A 19,175-nucleotide genomic window follows, 5' to 3' on the forward strand; every position below is an offset into this window, starting at 1 on the left:
CCTGTGCTTCTGGATCATGTTCAGATATGGCTTCTTTTTTGGCCTATAGAGTTTTAGCCAGCCATTGTCGGATTGTGTTCACCGACAATGTTTTCTGGAAGTATTCCTGAGCCCATGTTGTGATTTACATTACAGTAGCATTCCTGTATGTGATGCAGTGCTGTCTAAGGGCCCGAAGATCATGGGCATCCAGTATGGTTTTCTGGCCTTGACCCTTACGCACAGAGATTGTTCCAGATTCTCTGAATCTTTGGATGATATTATGCACTGTAGATGATGATAACTTCAAACTCTTTGCAATTTTTCTCTGAGAAACTCCTTTCTGATATTGTTCCACTATTTTTCCCCGCAGCATTGGGGGAATTGGTGATCCTCTGCCCATCTTGACTTCTGAGAGACACTGCCACTCTGAGAGGCTCTTTTTATACTCAATCATGTTGCCAATTGACCTAATAAGTTGCAAATTGGTCCTCCAGCTGTTCCTTATATGTACATTTAACTTTTCCGGCATCTTATTGCTACCTGTCCCAACTTTTTTGGAATGTGTAGTTCTCATGAAATCCAAAATGAGCCAATATTTGGCATGACATTTCAAAATGTCTCACTTTCAACATTTGATAGGTTTAATTATTGGTAAGCTGCAATATTTCATTTTGGGTTTAATGCGGTTTTAATATTTTACAGGATATAAAAATAAATTCCCCCTCTTCTGCAACAGCTATAAAAACATTAAGGCCCTTCATTATACTGTTTGGTAGACTACAGCTAAATAATTGGGTGGGTACTGGGTTTAACCTGCTGGTACTGTTGCATTTCATTTTCAATTTCAGCATCTAAGAATACATGGGAGAGGCAGAGGAATTGATAGCAAATAAGGGGACTTACCCTACTCTTGAAAGTTTCTTTATGGATGCTTTAAGTGTACACAGTAGAATTATCTTGTCACCTTGTATGTGCAGTAAGGGCTTGTCCACACCTCAATTTCTGCATTTTGGATGCATTTTTGTATGTGTTTACACACGTTTTATTGTGTTTTCAATTTGTTCTGGTGTGTTTTTTTTTTCCTCTTCTTTTTTTAATTTGAGACTTGAATAATCTTTATTCCATTCAGGGCAATGTGCATTCCGGTGCATTATGTTGTGTTTACATGTGTTTACACACATTTTGATGTTTTCCGTATGAAAAAAAAATGTAGCAGGTCATTCGATCGTTGAAAGCACTGGAACTGCTTGTTGAAAGCACTGGAATTTCTGCACTGGTGTGAACTAGGGCCATTGGAATACATGGGAACTCTGTACATGCAATCTGGATACTGTTTAAAAAAGCGCTGGAAAGCATCTGGTGTGAACCAGCCCTAAAGATTGGTTTAGGAACCTTTAGGTGCCTACAATTGATGGGTTTAGTTACCTTTATCATAAGTTAACCTTAACTCCTTCATGCTGACTGTACGCCAATATTTGGCCCCTCTGGACTGGGCTTTTTTCAGTGGGGCCGTATTATGTGTATCTCTCTTTGCGCACAGCGCTTCCAAGCACAGAGACCGGAGTTTCACCCAGAGCTGGGGCCCCATTCTAACGATCAGAACCTGGAATGTCCGATTAACGGTCACCTGATTGTTGTGATAGCCTTTGATTAGCTATCACAGCGATCAGTCACTGTGAAGCCCGCCCCCCGTATTTTCTGTCTCTGTGAATGAACAAGACTGATACATGTATCTTTTTTCTCTGTCCTTGCAGAGATAGAAAAAAATAAAGTGTGTAGAAAAAAAACAAAAAAAAAAACCTAGATCAAGGTTTGATCTAGGTCAGCCCCAGGATTAGTGTTTGGATCAATTTTAGGGTTTAAAGATCAAGGTCAAAGGTCAGGGTAAGTATTTTTTGGACAGTTTTTTTTTTTTTTTAAATTAGTATCGGTGTCAGTTAGTGTCAGTGTCGGTGTAGTTTAGGCAGGATAAAAAAAAAAAAAAAAAAGAGCAAAATGCACAACATTGTTTCTGGGCTGTACTACGGGTACAAACTAATTAACACACAAATGTGGTATCTCTGCGATTGTCAAGAGCAGGAGAAATTGTTGGTTGTTTGTGGTAGGTTATAGTAGTAGCAAGAAATATACAGTTACATTTATTAAAAAATGTTTTTTTTTTTTTTTACTATTTTGGGCCAGTTTTCCTTATAATAAATAAATAATAATAATAATAAAATAAAATCAGGAGATATCAATTACCATTTACCACTAAATGAAGGCCAAATTCAGCCTGAAAAAAACAAGGTATTATTCACCTGGATGCACAAAGTAGTTATGATGATATGTGCAGGTTTACTTACACATGTCAAAGTTGCAAAATCGGGCTTAGGCATTAAGATTTGTTTTACCCTTAGGTGCAAAGGGGTTAAACCAGTGTTGCCAACCGTCCGTATATTCACGGACAGCCCGTAAAATCGGGGCACTTTTCTCCTGCCCGTAAATGCCCGTAGCAGGAGAAAAGTGCCCATTAAAATGATGGCTGCGGCTAGACAATGTGACTGCGCATGCGCGGCGTGCGCCTCGGTCATCTCCGGACACTTCTGAACTCACTTCATCTCCTGCTCTGACTCCGAGTCCTCCCCGCCTGACGTGACCGCCTCCGGCTCCGCCTGTGTGCCCTCTGCCCTGCCCATGGCCCGGCGGGCCCGCCCAGAATTTTCCCGCCACTGCTACCTCCCCCAGCCTGAGCCTATAGGAGCCTGTTGCCGGTGTACCGCGTTTGGAGAGACTGAGACCCGACCAGCCCAGGACAGGACTGTCTGCAGCAGCACCACCAGCCAGCTGAGCTCCAGTCCCACCACCCCGGCGTCCCCCCACTACGAAGAGGACAAGGATCCATCCATCTCTGCCTGGGCTGGCCTGGCACAGACACCACCACCATCGGCCATCCACTGTCTCCACTCTCTCCAGTGAGATCTTCTTCACTTCTCCAGAGACCGTGAGTACTACTCCTCCTAGGGCTAGGCTCCTACTAGTCTCCTCTCCTCGCTCCCAGACCCAGGTCCCACCTGCAACCTCTCTGACCCCCAGGCCCCAGCCCTGAATTGAGCCCTGGGCAGTGCTGAGTGCTGAAGCAGGATCCATCCATGAGGAATTGAGGATTCCATCCATCCATGGCCTCCCCTAGACCTTGCTCCCAGTCCCCCCCAGGCCCCACCACCTGCTGCCACCTCTGACCCCCTCAGCCCTGGCCCTGGCCTGAGCACAGGGCAGGGCTGCTGAAGGATCCATCCATCCAGGAAATAGGATTCAATTTCCATCCATGGCCTCTCCTCGCTCCTAGTCCCCCCCCCCAGGGCCCCATCTGCCAGTGCCACCTCTGACTCCCTGAGCCCTGGCCTGAGCCCAGGGCAGGGCTGCTGAAGGATCCATCCATCCAAGATTCCATCCATGGCCTCTCCTCGCTCCCAGTCCCCCCCAGACCCCACCTGCCATCTCTGACCCTGGTCACCCCCTCAGCCCTGGCCTGAGCCCAGGGCAGGGCTGCTGAAGGATCCATCCATCCAGGATTCCATCCATGGCCTCTCCTTGCTCCCTGTCCCCCCCAGGCCCCACCTGCCACCTCTGACCACCTCCTGTACCATGTCTGCAGTCTCTGACCACCTCCTGTACCATGTCCGCAGTCTCTAGCCATCTCTTGTCTTTTATCATGTCTGCAGGGGAGTCTGGACTCTGGAGAGGAGTCAAGAGTGAGAGTGCCGCTGGGATGGGGGTCACGGGAGAAGTCAGATGTGTGGGGCCTGCGGAGTGGAGACCAGAGCCGTCTGACTGAGCCCTGCACAGTGCACCTGAGAGGAGGTCAGTGACAGAGCCGCCAAACCAGTCTGATGGGGGGGGGGGGGTCACTGATGTAAGGGGGCACTGATATAATGATCCCTCTATATTAGTAACCCCCCCCCCCCATATCTTAATGTATTCACTCTGTGGAAGGTGTTCTCTGGTCACCAGATTGCCCCCCACATCAGAGTTCCTGGTGTTCCCCTTTACATCAGAGTCTGCAGGATTCTCCCCTTACAGTGCGAAGGGGGAACTCTGCGGACCCTGATGTAAAAGGGAACTCTGATGTAAAGGGCAATGCAGTAGACTCTGATATAAAGTGGTTTCTGGTCACCAGAGCACCCACTTAAATCAGAGTTCCCCCTTAAATCAAGATCTGCAGCATTCCTCTTTATGTCAGAGTTACACTGTAAGGGAAATCCTGCACACTCTGATATATGGGGGAACGCTGTGCTGGCTGGGTAATATTAATCTGATCTTCATGTAAATGGAGAAATATGGTTTTTGACTTTTGTTTAACCTAAACACATTGCTAATAGCACTATCTACATGTTTATAGTTTAAGTATTGCTATTTGCACGGTTTAGCACTGAAAACAGCCTGTTTATGTGCATTTTTGCAATGCCAGTAAAAAATTGGTGCCGTCCGTAAATTTTGGACGTTCTGCCAGTAAATTTCCCTCCGGGGGGTTGGCAACACTGGGTTAAACAAGAGCAGTTCCTATCCTTAATGTTATTATTTACTGTGCCACTGGGCTGCCAGGTACATATTGGTATAGGTGCCTGGGTACATATCTGTGTCTCTATTTTATCTGGATACAAACAATCTCGGCAATAGAAGTTAATAATAGTAATAAAGTAGATATACTTCTATGGTCAGTTTACTGTTGTGTACAAGCTAGTCTCCTTAAAAAATACCTATTTGTACAGTGAACATTGAGAAAATACAAGTGAGCTTGCCTCATATATTCCTTGACAGATAGTTTGATCATCCCCATTTTGCATGCCAAGCCTAGACAATAAAAAGGAAAAAAAGGTTGAATGGAAATATACTACGATCACATGGTGCATTTATACAGTGCTGTTTAAATAACCAAAGGCATGTATTTGTATATATAGACAGTACTTTTATTTTACTCTGGAAATGGAATGTTAAAACTACTAATATAGTACCAAAGATACATGCAAGAATTTCCATAGAGGTTAATTTTTGTCAGTGTGCAGGAAAACAATAGGCACAGCACATTCTTCCTTATATGACTATGAAGACTATCATTCATACTAGGTGATGATAGGGTACAGTGAGTGACTCATATTCAAATCAGAAAGCAGGAATATGCACTCAGCCTTTGGATAGCAATATAGACCAAGGGTTGGGATTTATTCCAATAACTGGGGACATTATGTTCATAGCCTGTAGTCCCGGTTCACACATATGCGATGTCAGACATCGTATGTGATTAGCAGCGCACTGCTCTGCAAACCACATGCGATGTCTGTGCGTTGCAAATTCAGCCATACTGACAGTTCACACTGCTGTATGCGATACGCTGGGGGTGTCAATTAAAAGTTAACGACACCCCCAGATCAGATCGCATATCGCAGTGCGATCTGAAAGTTCCCACAGAATCGGATCGCACTGGTGTGAACCACCATGCGATCCGATTCTGCTGTGGACCAAAAAAAGGGTCCTGTGTGAGCTGGGTGCAATTGCGGTGCAAATTCAGCCATACAAACTGTATGACCTAAAAATAACGGAATTTTTGTAAAATCTTACCTGTAAAATTCCTTTCTCTGAGTCCTCCGACAGTCGCCGCCTCTTCATATTCGTCACATATGGGGTATTAGACTTTGCTCCGAAGGAGTAGCTAGGCAACAGAATATGTTAACATTAAAGCTTTTAACATATCCCACCCTCAAGGGGTGGTCCCCTCAGTCAATACCCTCCTACTTCCTGCAACCATATCTCAGTTTTAGTGGAATAGCAGTAGAGTATACAACCAAACCCCAAAAGAGGGGCGGGGGCGGCGACTGTCGGAGGACTCAGAGAAAGGAATTTTACAGGTAAGATTTTACAAAAATTCCGTTTTCTCTTACGTCCTCCGACAGTCGCCGCCTCTTCATATTCGTCACATATGGGGACGTCCCAAAGCAGTGCAAACATGAGGGGTGGGAAACGCATCCGCGCCGAAAAGGCAACGCAGTCTCCGCATCAAAGAAAGGAACCTTACCAAAGGAAGGAAACCAGCTGGGCAACAGGAAAAACAAGTGCTCAACAGGAGCAACAACCCAGGAAAAGACAAATAACCAGGGGATAAAAAACTTATCCCAACAGCCAGTGGTCCCCACAAAGGACCCTAGGGCAACGCCGCACTAAGAACCTTGCGGCCAAAGGAAGCATCCGCAGATGCCTGAACATCTACTTTGTAGAATTTTGTGAAAGTGTGTACGGTCGACCAAGTCGCCGCCTTACACACCTGGGCTACAGAAGCCCCATGACGACAGGCCCAAGACGTACTCAGAGATCTAGTAGAGTGCGCCTTCACAGGCACAGGGGGAACCTTCCCCTGCAAAGCATAGGCCTGTTCAATGGTCTGCCTGATCCATTTTGCGATGGTAGAGGCCGACGCCGCCATGCCCTTCCGAGGACCCTCTGGAAGAACAAACAAGGAATCCGTCTTTCGAAAAGACTCAGTCGATTTAAGGTAAACCCTTATCGCCCGAACAACATCCAGAGAACGTAATCTCACCTCCTTTGGATGCCTAGGCTTCGCGCACAGCGAAGGCAAGACAATATCCTCATTAAGATGGAATTCCGAAACTCGTTTCGGAAGAAAAGAAGGATTAGGTCGCAAGACCACCTTATCCAAATGAACAACCAGATACGGAGACTTGCAGGACAAAGCTGCCAGCTCCGACACTCTGCGAGCCGAAGTGATCGCCACCAAAAAGGCGACCTTTTTGGACAACATAGACAACGAGATCTCCCTGATCTGTTCAAAAGGAGCACGTTGCAACACAGACAGAACGAGATTCAAGTCCCAAGGGGGCAAAGGATCCCTCCTAGGAGGAACCAGATGCCGCACACCCTGAACAAAAGTGCCAACCAAGGAGTTGGAAGCCACGGGACGTTGAAACAGAACGGCCAGCGCAGACACCTGACCCTTTATCGTAGCCAGCGCCAAACGCTGATCGACACCCGTTTGAAGGAAGGACAGCACTCGGGAAACCGAGTACGTGCGGGGTGAAAACCCCCTGGACTCACACCAGGCAAAATAGGCCTTCCGAGTACGGTAACAAACCTTCCCCGAGGAAGACTTCCTCGCGTTGATCAAAGTATGAACGACCTCTGGGGAGAGACCCTTCTGCTTCAGGACCTCGGTCTCAACAGCCAGGCCGTCAAAGCCAGCGACTGTAAAGCAGGATGGTATATCGGTCCTTGAGACAGGAGATCGTCTCGAAGAGGCAGAGGCCACGGGGCGTCGACCGCCAGATTCACGAGGTCTGCGTACCAGGACCGGCGAGGCCAGTCCAGTGCCACAAGAATCACCGTGCTGCGTTCCGAGTGTAACCTGCGAAGGAACCTGGACAGCAACTGAATCGGTGGAAACGCGTACATCAGCCTGTACTGATGCCACGGGGCCACTAACGCGTCCGACGCGTCTGCCCGAGGGTCGCGCGTCCTTGCCACGAACCTTCTCACCTTGTTGTTGAGACGAGACGCGAACAGGTCCACATCTGGAAGACCCCACTTCGCGCACAACATCTGGAAGACAGCCGGGCGGAGAGACCATTCCCCCTGATCCAGGGTCTGGCGACTCAGATAGTCCGCCTGCCAGTTCTCCACCCCCGGAATGTGAACCGCCGTTATCGCCGGGACATGAGTCTCGGCCCAAGACAGAATGTTGGCCACTTCTCGAGCCGCTCGGGCACTCCTGGTGCCCCCTTGGTGGTTGATGTAGGCCACCGCCGTGGCATTGTCCGTCTGCACCCGAACCGGGCAGCCCTGCAGCCGGTCCGTCCAGCGATGAAGACAGAGATTTATCGCACGCAATTCCAGAATGTTGATCGGAAGGGAAGACTCCCCCTCCGACCAAGTTCCCTGGGCGGACAGAACGCCCAGAACACCACCCCAGCCCGACAGGCTGGCATCCGTGGTGATCACCGTCCACGAGATAGGACGAAACGACTTGCCCCCGGACACCATCGGGGACTGGAGCCACCACAGAAGGTCTCTTCTGGTGCGATGACTCAACGAGATTTGAAGATCCAGAGATTGAGGTCGCCCGTCCCACATGGACAGGATCTCCGCTTGGAAACTGGGCGAAGGGAATCGCCTCGAAGGCCGAGACCATCAATCCCAGACATCTCATGCACGTCCGCAGAGACGAGTGCGGAACGTCCCTGAGGGACCTGACTTCCTCCTGAAGAGTTCTGAGTTTGTCTTCCGGCAGGAAGACCTTCGCCTGCACCGAGTCCAGAATCATTCCCAGGTAGGGAAGACAAACCGACGGACTCAGTGTCGACTTTGGAAAATTTATCGTCCAACCAAACTCCTGCAGAGTTTGCATTGTGACAGACAGGTCCTTCTCCAGACCCTGGCTGGTCGCAGACCGAACCAGAATGTCGTCCAGATACCCCAGGACAGAAATGCCCTGGGCCCTCAATAATGCCAGAACCGGTGCAAGCACCTTGGTGAAGACCCGCGGAGCCGAGGCGAGACCAAAAGGCAACGCCACGAACTGGTAGTGATCCTCCGCAATGGCAAATCGAAGGAACCTCTGGTGACCCTCGAAAATGGGGATGTGAAGATACGCATCCTTCAAATCGATGGAGGCCATGAATTCCCCCGGAACCAGGGCAGCCACCACCGACCGCAGGGATTCCATGCGGAACTTGCGAACCCGCACAGAGCGGTTCAGAGCCTTCAAGTCCAGAATTGGACGAACCTTGCCCTCCTTTCTGGGCACGGTGAACAGATTGGAATAAAACCCCCGAAATCTGTCCCGATGAAGCACCGGAACTACCACTCCCTGAGCCCTCAGGTCCCGCACCGCCAGGTGCAGGTCCCGTAAACGCTCTGGAGACAGTTGAAGATTTGAGGGAAAAAATCTGCTCTCCGGCCGAGAGAGAAACTCGATCTTGTAACCAGATCGAACGATCTCCTGAACCCATCTGTCCCGCACGCGGGTCAACCAGGGCTGAAGAAAACCGAGCAAGCGTCCCCCCACCCCAAAACTGGGTGAGGGCGCCCCTTCAGGCCGCACTGTTATGGGCTGCGGATCCGGATTGACCGGACTTCTGTTTTCCAGCCCAGGGCTTCTTCTGAGAGCCTTGACCTTTGAACGGTTTACCCTTGTAGTGCGACCGAAAGGCACGAAAGGACCCCTGAGGGGGCCGAAAATTAGCATGCTTCTTCCCAGAAGCCCCCTTAGCCTTGGGGAAATGGGGCAAGAGAGTGCTCTTACCTCCGGTGATCCCCTTAATCAACACATCCAAGGACTCCCCAAAAAGGCGAGACCCAACATAAGGCAGATTGGCTAAGGTCTTACGTGAAGACTGGTCCACCGACCAACATTTCAACCAAACCAGGCGGCGAGACAACACCGCCACGCTGTGCACACGTGCAGCCAACGGGACTAGGTCCAAGTCCGCATCACACAGATACATGACACCCTGGTGGATTTGATCCACCATATCCAGGGTCGCCGGCGAGGCCGAATCGGCCACTAGGACGCGCCTAAGCATCTGCGTCCAACTTGCGACCGCCTGGGCCGCCATGAGAGAGGCAAACAGAGCCTTAAGCATAGAACCCGTAACAGAATAAGTATGACGGGCAAGAGACTCCAATCTCCTATCCGTGGCATCACGGAACACAGGGGAATCCTCTGCAGGAATCGCAGTGGATTTGTTTAAAATCGCAATTGCGTGATCCACTGGGGGTGGCACACACCACCTTTCATCAGTGGAAGGCGAGAAAGGATAACGCAGCTTGAACCTACTTGGTACAGCAAAAGGTTTGCGTAGATTGCGCCATTGTTCCCTAACAGCGCGCTGAAAATCATCATTGCAGGGAAAAACCTGCGGCGTCCTGCGTTTTCTCTGCGTCCCATAAGCCGCCAAGGCAGCGGGGGGACACACTTCATCCTGCAAACGCAGCGTTTGTTTTATGGAAGCAATCAATTCATCCATGATTGCAAGCTCTTCAGGCGAGCCAGGGGGAGAATTATCAACCCCTTCAACTTCAGCCTCCACCTCGGACCCCACTAGATCCAGGGAGGAGCGGGACCCCGATAAGGAGGCCCCCGCCATAACAACCCCATCACCTTCACCCTCAGAATCAGAGGACAGAGCAACTCTGGGTCTTTTAGTAGATTGAGCAGCCACCAGCATCTGCACCTGAGCAGCAAGGCCAGCCACAATAGTGGCTAAATCCCCCCCTGGGGGGGAAACAGCGGTCCCCTGGCTTTCCACCAAGGCGGTAGGAAATTTGCCCTCCTGAGAATCCATAGCCCCTATAACAAATGCCGGATAATAAAGGGTTAACTGCCCCTTTAACACGCGCGGCGAGCGCAGCCCACCGCACCACACACAAGCACAATGAGACCCCCACAGGGACAATAAAACTGACACAGGCAATGGATAGGAAGGATATAACCTGAGGAGACCCTCGCCGCTGCTGCTGCCTCGATCGGTGTTCTTGGAGAAGAGGAAGTGATGCTGCCAGGGCGCTCTATGAAAGCCTATTGGAGGCTACAAGAAAATGGCCGCCATGCATGTAGAACATGCGGCCGGAGCGAGTGTAGGCAAAATGGCGCCGTTTGGCGCCGAAACCGCCGCTCCACAGTACAGTAATGCACACATGTCTGTATATAAAAAAACATGTCAGATCACCGCAGCGATCGCTGTATAATGCCCAAACATGCCACAAAACATGCCCCACAGCACACAGCTTCTCACACTGACAAGGCTGACACACACAGTGTCACACAGCTCCCCCCCCCCCCCTTGCAGCCCACAGCATGCAGCCGAGAGATAGGGAGACAAACAGTGTGAATAGAGGCAGGTTACACAGTCCCAGACTGACACCCCCCCAGACAGACAGGTCCCCACATAAATACACTTACCTCACAGTGGCGTGGGGGACCCGCACAGGCGAACAAGCCGCTGCACATGAGGCAGGGAGAGTCGCATACAAGACGCACAGAATGGGGGTTAAGAAACCGCACAGCGTCCAGTGAGGTAGCCACCTCACCAATCATCCCTGCACCGAACAGGGATGGGTCGTTCACTGTGCCAGGAGCGTTACCTGGCTGAACGCTCGATGGCAGGCTGGGAAGCCACTGACCCACGACCTGCGACCAGGGGGATCAGCCCGAGACCCAGCCCGCATGATCCTCTTCATCCGAAGAACTAACTAATGCTGACAAAAAGAACAGCTAAGTAAAGGTAGAGAGAAAACTCAAACAAAAAATCAAAAAAGAAGAAAGAGTCTGGGGCACAAAGCCCCAGCACAGAGAGAGCCAGCCACTCCTGACAAGCTAGACATTAAAACTGAGACTGAGATATGGTTGCAGGAAGTAGGAGGGTATTGACTGAGGGGACCACCCCTTGAGGGTGGGATATGTTAAAAGCTTTAATGTTAACATATTCTGTTGCCTAGCTACTCCTTCGGAGCAAAGTCTAATACCCCATATGTGACGAATATGAAGAGGCGGCGACTGTCGGAGGACGTAAGAGAAAATAATATTGCTGCGCCAAGTGAACATCAATTAATTGAAGATAAATCGGTGTTTAAATTGCAAGTGAAAAATAAATAGCATGTGAAAAATAATCAAGTGATATAAATCAATCAAATTGTCCCAATCTGGTGATATAAGAATCACTAAAAATAAATAAATTGTCCCCAATCACACATAAAAGATCGTGTCAAAAATCGTGACTAAAATCTTCATCCATATACGTGATTAAGGGTGCTGCATGCTCCACTCCAAGTGCTCCAAGTGACTGGTGACAAACTAGCAGCTCACCTCAAGGAGAGACTCCTAAGAGTCAAAGCACACCTTAGACAATTCCAATAGCCTGGTCTTCCAATCACCGCCACCTGCTCCTTTCTCCAAATGTATGCAGCATCGGTGTGGAATTAAAAAACAGAATCTAGTGCTCTCTGCTAGGATGGGCTATTTATTCAGCATAAGCAATGGTAATACACTTACATTTCATTGCACTTCAAGTAGTGCGGGCTGTCAGCACATCAAACTCTGCCTGTATTCTTCCCGGGAATCGGCGGGATGACGTACAGGCTCCTCCCCCGTACGTGTTACGTAATAAACTTCGTCAGCCCGGAAGAATACAGGCAGAGTTTGATGTGCTGACAGCCCGTACTGCTTGAAGTGCAATGAAATGTAAGTGTATTACCATTGCTTATGCTGAATAAATAGCCCATCCTAGCAGAGAGCACTAGATTCTGTTTTTTAATTCCACACCGATGCTGCATACATTTGGAGAAAGGAGCAGGTGGCGGTGATTGGAAGACCAGGCTATTGGAATTGTCTAAGGTGTGCTTTGACTCTTAGGAGTCTATCCTTGAGGTGAGCTGCTAGTTTGTCACCAGTCACTTGGAGCACTTGGAGTGGAGCATGCAGCACCTTTAATCACGTATATGGATGAAGATTTTAGTCACGATTTTTGACACGATCTTTTATGTGTGATTGGGGACAATTTATTTATTTTTAGTGATTCTTATATCACCAGATTGGGACAATTTGATTGATTTATATCACTTGATTATTTTTCACATGCTATTTATTTTTCACTTGCAATTTAACCACCGATTTATCTTCAATTAATTGATGTTCACTTGGCGCAGCAATATTATTATTTTTAGGTTTCACAGGTGTTTTTGTGTTTGGCACTGATTGTTTGCAGCCTTGTGCACGAGATTGTCTTTTTATTTGATTTTGGTTTGCGCTGATTATTTTTTCCTATATACAAACTGTATGGCTGAATTTGCACCGCACAGAGATCGCATGTAATTTTAGGAGCAGTGCACTCCGAATTACATGCGATCTCTGTGATCGCACAAATGTGAACCGGCACTTAGAGCTTTCTTTTGGTGGTATTTGATCACTTCTACGATTTTTGTTTTTTGTGCTATAAACAAAAAAATGAGCTATAATTCTTAAAAAAAAAATATATATATATATTTTTTTACTTTCTGCTATATACCATTCCCAATCAAAAAAATTTAAATATCAAATTTTTTCATAATTTTAGGCCAATATGTATTCTGCTACATATTTTTTGGTTAAAAAAAAAAATCCCAATAAGTGTATATTAATTGGTTTGCGCAAAAGTTATCGCATCTACAAACTAGGGGAAAGATTTATGTCATTTTTATTTATTTATATTTTTTACTAGTAATGGTGCTGATCAGCGATTTTTAGCGGGACTGCGACATTTGCAGCGGACAGATCGGAAACCTAACTGACATTTTTGGCACTTTTGGGGTGACCAGTGACATTACTACAGTAATCAGTGCAAAAAAAAACACTTACTGTATATGTGCTTTACCTGGTGATGGCTGTGAAGGTTCTGTTAGCAACTAAGAGTTAGGCTACATTCACCCTTGGAGTCCTGTGATTAGCTTTTTTAAAAGCAGTAAATGTTCTCTGGGAAGTATTAACAATTCTAATGCTTCCTAGATCACTTTTGCCTTTGTTAACCACTTAACGACCGCCTACCACAGATTTACTGTGGCAGGCAGGCGCTCCTGGGCAAAGCGACGTAGGAGGCTCATCAGCGGGGAAGGCGATGGGTGTGTCAGGCGGCTCCAATTGCCACCTGACACCCGCAATCTCTCCCCACTGAGAGAGGACGGTTGGCTGTTGTGAACACAGCCGACCGTCCTTCTCCCTGCAATGATCATAGAGCCCATGTGATCCTTCTATATAGGATCACATGTCTCTATCATCATTTCAGAAGCCACGCCCCTCCACAGTTAGAATCACTCCCCTAGGCTCACATTTAACCCCTTGATCACCCAATATGTTAAACCCTTCCCTGCCAGTGTCATTATTACAGTAACAGTGCATATTTTTTATCACTGATTACTGTGGTAATGTCACTGGTCCCCCCAAAAGTGTCAAAAATGTCAGTTAGGGGTCCGATCTGTCCGCCACAATGTCGCAGTCCCGCAAAAAATCGCAGATTGCCGCCATTACTAGCAAAAAAAGAAATAGAAAAAAACAATAAAAATGACATAAATCTTTCCTGTAGTTTGTAGACGCGATAACTTTTGCGCAAACCAATCAAAATAGGCTTATTGTGATTTTTTTTTTACCAAAAATATGTAGCAAAAAACAAATTGGCTTAAAATGTTATTTAGATTTTTTTTCTTTTTTTCTTTTTGAGAATGTCCTATAGCAAAATGTGAAAAATATTATTATTTTTTTTTTAAATTGTCACTTTTTTTGTTTATAGCGCAAAAAATAAAAATCGCAGAGGTGATTAAATACCACCAAAAGAAAGCTCTATTTGTGGGGAAAAAAAGGACGTAAATTTTGTTTGGGTACAGCGTTGCATGACTGCGCAATTGTTCCGTTAAACTAACACAATGCCGAATCACAAAATAGGGCCTGGTCATTAAGGGGGCAAATCCTTACGGTCTTATAGTGGTTAAGATGCAATAGGCCCCTTTCACACGGGTCCGATCCACCGGCGGACTCCATTCTGCTCCATTTCTGGCATCAGTGGGAATAAACAGTGACACATCTTTGGTATTTGGAGTAATAGTTTGGGTCCACCCGGACAGTCCAGGTTTTGAATCATGTGTCCAGGTTTCAGTCCGCCTGACACCCAGACACATTATTCAGACAGGAATGTGGCTCAGAACAGGGACTGACAGAAGGGTGAGAGGGCACTATGCACGCCACATTACTATTCTCTTTGAAACGCCCTAAGGTGTCCCAGGTCTGTTACATTCCTATAGTGCACATGTGTCAAACACAAGGCCCGCTGGCCGAATCCGGCTCTCCAGGCCATTTCATGTGGCCCTCACAACTCTCCTGTAGCTGCAGGAGAGATCCAGCCCTCCTTTGGTCCTCCTCTAGACCCTGCTTCCCAGCAACACCCCAGCTTCTTCCCAGCAGCAGCACAAGGTAAGGGAGGTGTACTGTGATGTAAGGGAGGGTGGGGAACTCTTGACTTCGGATGGTGAGGGGGCTCTTGACATCTGATGTAAGAGGGGGTGGGGTGCTCTGGACATCGAATCTTACAGATTCAATCGGCCCTTTGAGGGCAATCATAATGCTGATGCGGCCCGAGAAGAAATTGAGTTGACACCCCTGCTATAGTGTATACTAAAAAAAAAAAGATATTGCTGTGCGCCGCTAGTGTTCGAGTTTGGCTTGAAGAAAAAGTGGCAACCCTAGAAATAGTGCCCCATTGTGGATGCCAGTGGGAGAAATGGCACCCCATTATTGATGTCAGTGGCAAGAATTATGCCCCATTTTTGGTGTCAGAGGGCAGAATAGTGTGTCATATCAGCAAGATGAATAGTGCCCCAAGGGCCGGATAAAGGCAACCAAAGGGCTGAATCTGGTCCCCAAGCAGCATCCGACCCCTTGTATACACTAATTTGATTATTATTCGTTTCAGTGTAATAGTCATTTAACTACAAACACATAACAGTAGCTTATTCAATAAATAATAAAGAACATTGCAGAGTCCACTAACCCAAAGCAAATAATTATACCGTTTTTTCACACTGGGTTACTTTAGTAAATGAGTATCTCATTGGTTACGGGTTACCTTATTTTTCATGTTGTATTTTGCAGTGCTCTGCTCAACAGACCTGAAAGTCTCTTACCTTTCTCAGAAAAGGTACTGGTATTATCTGTGTTTAGCCCTGCAAAGGAAATGATACCAAAGGTTATATGTACTGTATACGATATACTCTATATACTATCTTTTGTTATTTTTACATCACTAATGTCTTTTTAACATGCATTATAATCCCAAAAGGCTTAAGACAAGATCAGTTAAGCCCATGTCTCTCCCATAATGATATAGTCTGTACTCTTCTATAATCAAATATCACCTCGGCCAGTAGCTCTCATAGACACCCTTTAGAATTTGGACAGGGCACATCACCGAAAGTGTCAGTGCTTGTGCCTGGTTCACGGATCTGTCAGAAACAGGTTCATGAATCTGTCCCTGTCTTAGGGAGGCCTGAGTGTCCAGCCTAAAAATTTCACCCCCCCCCAAAAAAAAAAAATAACATTGTAAAATAAAAATTAAACAAAAATAGTAAAACCCTGTTTAAAGGGAAATATCACATTTCTGGCACAATGAAAACCATGCCCTCTCTTCACTGTGGTGCGTTAAGCAAACTGCATTTTTTAAATCAAGCAATACGGCCCAAATGATTATCTTGCACACAGGCCTACTGATTTCATAAAATGCCCATGCCTAAGCAGTGGGCAGGGTTTTCATTGTGCCAGAGGTGTTGATAGGATTGTAAAAGGCCTGAGGCACCTTTGGCCACACCAAGTGGAAGAGTAAGGCCTCAGCCTACAGCTGCTTTTAGGAGCGTCAGGTGTTTTTTTGCAGCTTAAAAACGCCCCTCTATGTTATTTTATGGCCTCATGCACACATAGGCTTTTAGGAGCTATAAGTGGCATAAGCGTTTTTAAGCTGTAAAAAAAACCCAGGGCTAGTGCGTTCTGGATCAGCAGCATTAAGCTGTAAAAACGCCTGAAGCTGCTAAAGGCTGCATACAGCGTTTGGCCACGTCATATATTTTTAAACTGTAGTAGTTGGATTTGAGGTTGGTAACACCAGAAGGCTTTACTTACCCAATCCTTCGATCCTCCAGAAGAAAGCGCTCCCCCGCATCCAGTGGTGGACTGTTCCTGTCATCTTCATGTCCAGAGCTGGTCTAGGGGCGTGATGACGTCAGGAACAGTCCATGTACAAGACCACTAGCATGCTGGGGGGGGCAGGAACAGCAGAGACCGGTCTTGCACTCGGAGGGTTGGTGGATTAGGTAAGTATGTCTCCACTCTCCTCACCCATAGAAAAAACAGGCGCAGGCCCACTGCATGGGGGAAAAAAATCCTGGAAATCTTCTTTAAGATGATTAAAACTGTATCATTTTTTAACATTCAGGGCCTATTCATCCCAGTATAAATAGCACTCCAGGAGCCATTTTAACACACCAATGCTCTGTGTCCGATGCTTTGATGTAGTGCCATTTAGAAATAGGGAATTCTAAATGCTACTCCAATGCAACTTCTAAACACATATAACTACCATATATTGTGCTTATGAAAATAGTACATGCATGATTTTTGGTCCATATCAGTGCGTTAGGCAGCCAATTCAAATGAATGGTCTGCATTAACCACTTAAGCCCCGGAAGATTTTACCCCCTTCCTGACCAGGGCCTATTTTGCGATTCGGCACTGCATGACTTTAATGGACAATTGCGCGGTCGTGCAACGATGTAAACGAAATTGATGTCCTTATTTTCCCACAAACAGAGCTTTCTTTTGGTGGTATTTGATCACCTGTGCGATTTTTTGATCATGCACTATAAACAAAAAAGAGCGACAATTTTGCAAAAATAACAATATTTTTCACATTTTTTTACATGAAATTCCCACCCAAAAAAATGTAAAAATCAAAATTTTTTAACATTTTCGGCCAATTTTATGCTACATATGTTTGGTAAAAAAAATTGCAAAAAGCGTATTTTGATTGGTTTGCGCAAAAGTTATCGCGTTTACTAACAAAGGGAAAGATTTTTGTTGTTTTTTTTTTAACGAGTAATGGCGGCGATTTGCGTTTTTTTTTGCGGGACTGCGACATTGGGGCGGAGAGATCGGACCCTTGACTGACATTTTTGACACTTTTGGGGTTACCAGTGGCAGTGACATTACTGCAGTAATCAGTGCTATACATATGCACTGTTACTGTAAAAATGACACTGGCAGTGAAGGAGTTAACTGTATTGGAGAGGGAGGGGTTAAGTGTGTCCTAGGGGCGTGTTTCTAACTGTGATTGGACATGGCTACTGGTGTAAGAACAGAGATCAACGGTCCTACATAGTAGAACTGTCTGATCTCCATTCTTACACAGGGAAGAATGACAGGCAGCTTTGTTTACATAAGCCGCCTGCCTTTCTTCCGGTGTAACGGACGATCACCAGTGCCCGGCGGACCGCGCGAGGGGGGGGGGGGGGTCCGTGAATCTGTCCCTGTCTTAGGGAGTGTCCAGCCTAAAAATTTCACCCCCCCCCCCAAAAAAAAAAATAACATTGTAAAATAAAAATTAAACAAAAATAGTAAAACCCTGTTTAAAGGGAAATATCACACACGCGGGGGGGGGGGGGGGTCCGTGACTGAGCGGGAGCGCGCCTCCGGCGGCACGCGCTCACTCCCTAGAAGCCTCACAGGCTAGCGATGTACGTCGCTTTGCCTGTGAGGGACTGACCACCGCAGTAAATAGTCGTGCGGCGGTCGGCAAGTGGTTAAGGCAATGCATGTTTAACACACATATTTAACACACATGGGTTTAACCTACCCCAACAATGAACCTGAGTGGTGTGTATGGGCCCCTTATAGGTCAATATCAACATACATATTGTATTCTGAATTACCCTTGATGTATAGGGGTTGATTCACTAAAAGCAAAAAGACTGTGCACTCTGCAAGTGCAGTTGCTCCAGAGTTTAGCAAATACAGCCAATCATACCCAATCACGAGCAAGGAAAATAAAAACACAGCATTTTTTCTTGCACATGATTGCATGATGAAAGTCAGCAGAGCTTCTGCTTATTTACTAAGCTCTGTAGCAACTGCTCTTGCAGTGTGCAACTGCACTTTGCAAAGTGCACAGTCTATTTTCCTTTAGTAAATCCATCCCATGGCATCCAGCTGCTTCACAAGTTCAGAAGAAATATTGTTCCATGCAAGAAAAGCCTGCATGTAATACTAAATACAATATTACTGTGTATATAGATCTTCTGAGGCTGAGCCATGTCCTGTATTTACATTGATATAATATAATATAATATAATATAATATAATATATATATATATATATATACAGTGGGTACGGAAAGTATTCAGACCCCCTTAAATTTTTCACTCTTTGTTATATTGCAGCCATTTGCTAAAATCATTTAAGTTCATTCTTCTTCCTCATGAATGTACACATAGCACCCCATACTGACAGAAAAACACAGAATTGTTGACATTGTTGCAGATTTATTAAAAAAGAAAAACTGAAATATCACATGGTCCTAAGTATTCAGACCCTTTGCTCAGTATTTAGTAGAAGCCCCCTTTTGATCTAATACAGCCAGGAGTC

The 19,175-nt window shown here is 46.5% G+C and overlaps 1 protein-coding gene across 1 annotated transcript in view; it reads right to left on the bottom strand.

Moving 5' to 3' along the window:
* The window catches only part of ITPRID1 (ITPR interacting domain containing 1), a 192,878-nt gene that overhangs the window by 86,674 nt on the left and 87,029 nt on the right, over positions 1 to 19,175 (bottom strand). The window contains exons 4-5 of the mRNA XM_082259492.1: positions 15,670 to 15,708; positions 4,749 to 4,812 (exon numbers count right to left, since the gene is read on the bottom strand). Coding sequence (XP_082115618.1) covers positions 4,749 to 4,812; positions 15,670 to 15,708 — 103 coding nt within the window. The remainder of the gene's footprint in view (positions 1 to 4,748; positions 4,813 to 15,669; positions 15,709 to 19,175) is intronic.

Source organism: Pelophylax lessonae (assembly GCF_965119305.1).
Source record: "Pelophylax lessonae genome assembly, chromosome: 5".
Classification (NCBI taxonomy): domain Eukaryota; kingdom Metazoa; phylum Chordata; class Amphibia; order Anura; family Ranidae; genus Pelophylax; species Pelophylax lessonae.